This window comes from Laetiporus sulphureus (genome assembly GCF_001632365.1).
Source record: "Laetiporus sulphureus 93-53 unplaced genomic scaffold LAESUscaffold_49, whole genome shotgun sequence".
NCBI lineage: Eukaryota > Fungi > Basidiomycota > Agaricomycetes > Polyporales > Laetiporaceae > Laetiporus > Laetiporus sulphureus.
Window position 1 is genome coordinate 290,828 of NW_024468558.1, and position 1,159 is coordinate 291,986.

General features: G+C 62.6%; 1 protein-coding gene across 1 annotated transcript; it reads left to right on the forward strand.

The window, feature by feature from the left end:
- Positions 1-159: 159 nt before the first annotated feature.
- LAESUDRAFT_730369 (uncharacterized protein) lies at positions 160-858 on the forward strand. The gene is made up of 3 exons (XM_040909817.1): positions 160-421; positions 501-670; positions 724-858. Exons 1-3 carry the CDS (start codon positions 407-409, stop codon positions 779-781), a joined length of 243 nt encoding a protein of 80 aa, XP_040760134.1. The 5' UTR covers positions 160-406; the 3' UTR covers positions 782-858.
- The last annotated feature ends 301 nt before the right edge of the window (positions 859-1,159 follow it).

Consider the following 1,159-nt stretch of genomic DNA (forward strand, 5'->3'; position numbering starts at 1 on the left):
CAGGACGCGCGCTGCCCGCCCTCTCGCTTCAAGCCCGGACGCAGGATGCGGTGCGCATGGGAGAGGGTTGTAGGGTGGCAGACTTTGTACGTCGTCTCTTAGCTCGCATGTCCGCGTATGCTCGACACATGCCTCCGCTTTCATCATGACCTGTACCAGACATCCACCGCGTCGTCCCTCCCGTACGCATGCTGCCAAACCCGTGCGCATCCTTCAAACTGCACAGCCAGGCCAGCACAGACACCGCGATGCTTCCTCGCGGTCCACAGACGACCTCCCGCGGTGCTCACATTCGATCACTCGACGGTCACCGCGTCACCGAAGATAACCGTGCACAGGGCCAGCCGTTCCCTGGAAAGCCCCGACTGGATTGCAGTGAGCAGACCAACGAGTGGAAGCGTACGCAATGTCTCACGTCGAGGTGAGTGCCCGTTCGTTCGTGCGCGTCGCGTGCACTAGAGGATGCGACGGCACGGCGTTGGTGGACGTCGTGCGCACAGATGCGACCCCGGACTGCAATACAGGCAGAGCATGATGGGTGCGCGCTGCCGGATCAGCATGCCCGCCAATCTCGTGAATTCAAGCTGTCGGCCGGTGCTGCGGAAGAGCGCACGGGGCCAGGCTTCCAGCAAAATACCATCCGTACGCGGCCTCCGAGTCGCACGTCGAGGTGAGTGCCCATTCGTTCGCGCACGCCGCACACATTAGAGAATGCGATGGTAGAGCGTTCGTGGACGTCGTGCACACGGACGCGATCTGCGTCCATTTTCGGCTCTCGTAGGCGCGTCCGGGCTGCAACACTAGCGGAGGACGATGGACACCACGGGTTCCAGTGCTCGCAGCCGTATGACACCCGCACGCACGCTATCGGGTCAGTGTGCACGCGAACCTCGCAAATCCAAGCCGTCTGCCAGTGCTGCGACGGTTCCTGGAGGTCCACAAAAGTCTCATGGGAGGATTTCATCCGTACGCGGCCTCCCACGTCGAGGCGAGTGCCCATTTGTTCGCGCACGTCGCGTCGGCGTCCATGGACGTCGTGCGCGCGGACGCGACCTGCGTCTATTCTAGGCTCTCGTAGGCGAGACCGGGCTGCGACATTAGCGGAGAACGATGGGCACCGTGGGTTCTGGTGCTCACAGCCGTATGATACCCGCATGCG

Bases quoted from the DNA above. Each gene is read 5' to 3' on its own strand.
- LAESUDRAFT_730369 (XM_040909817.1), top strand. The intron at 671-723 runs GTGAGTGCCCAT...ATGCGATGGTAG, and splicing joins CCTCCGAGTCGCACGTCGAG to AGCGTTCGTGGACGTCGTGC.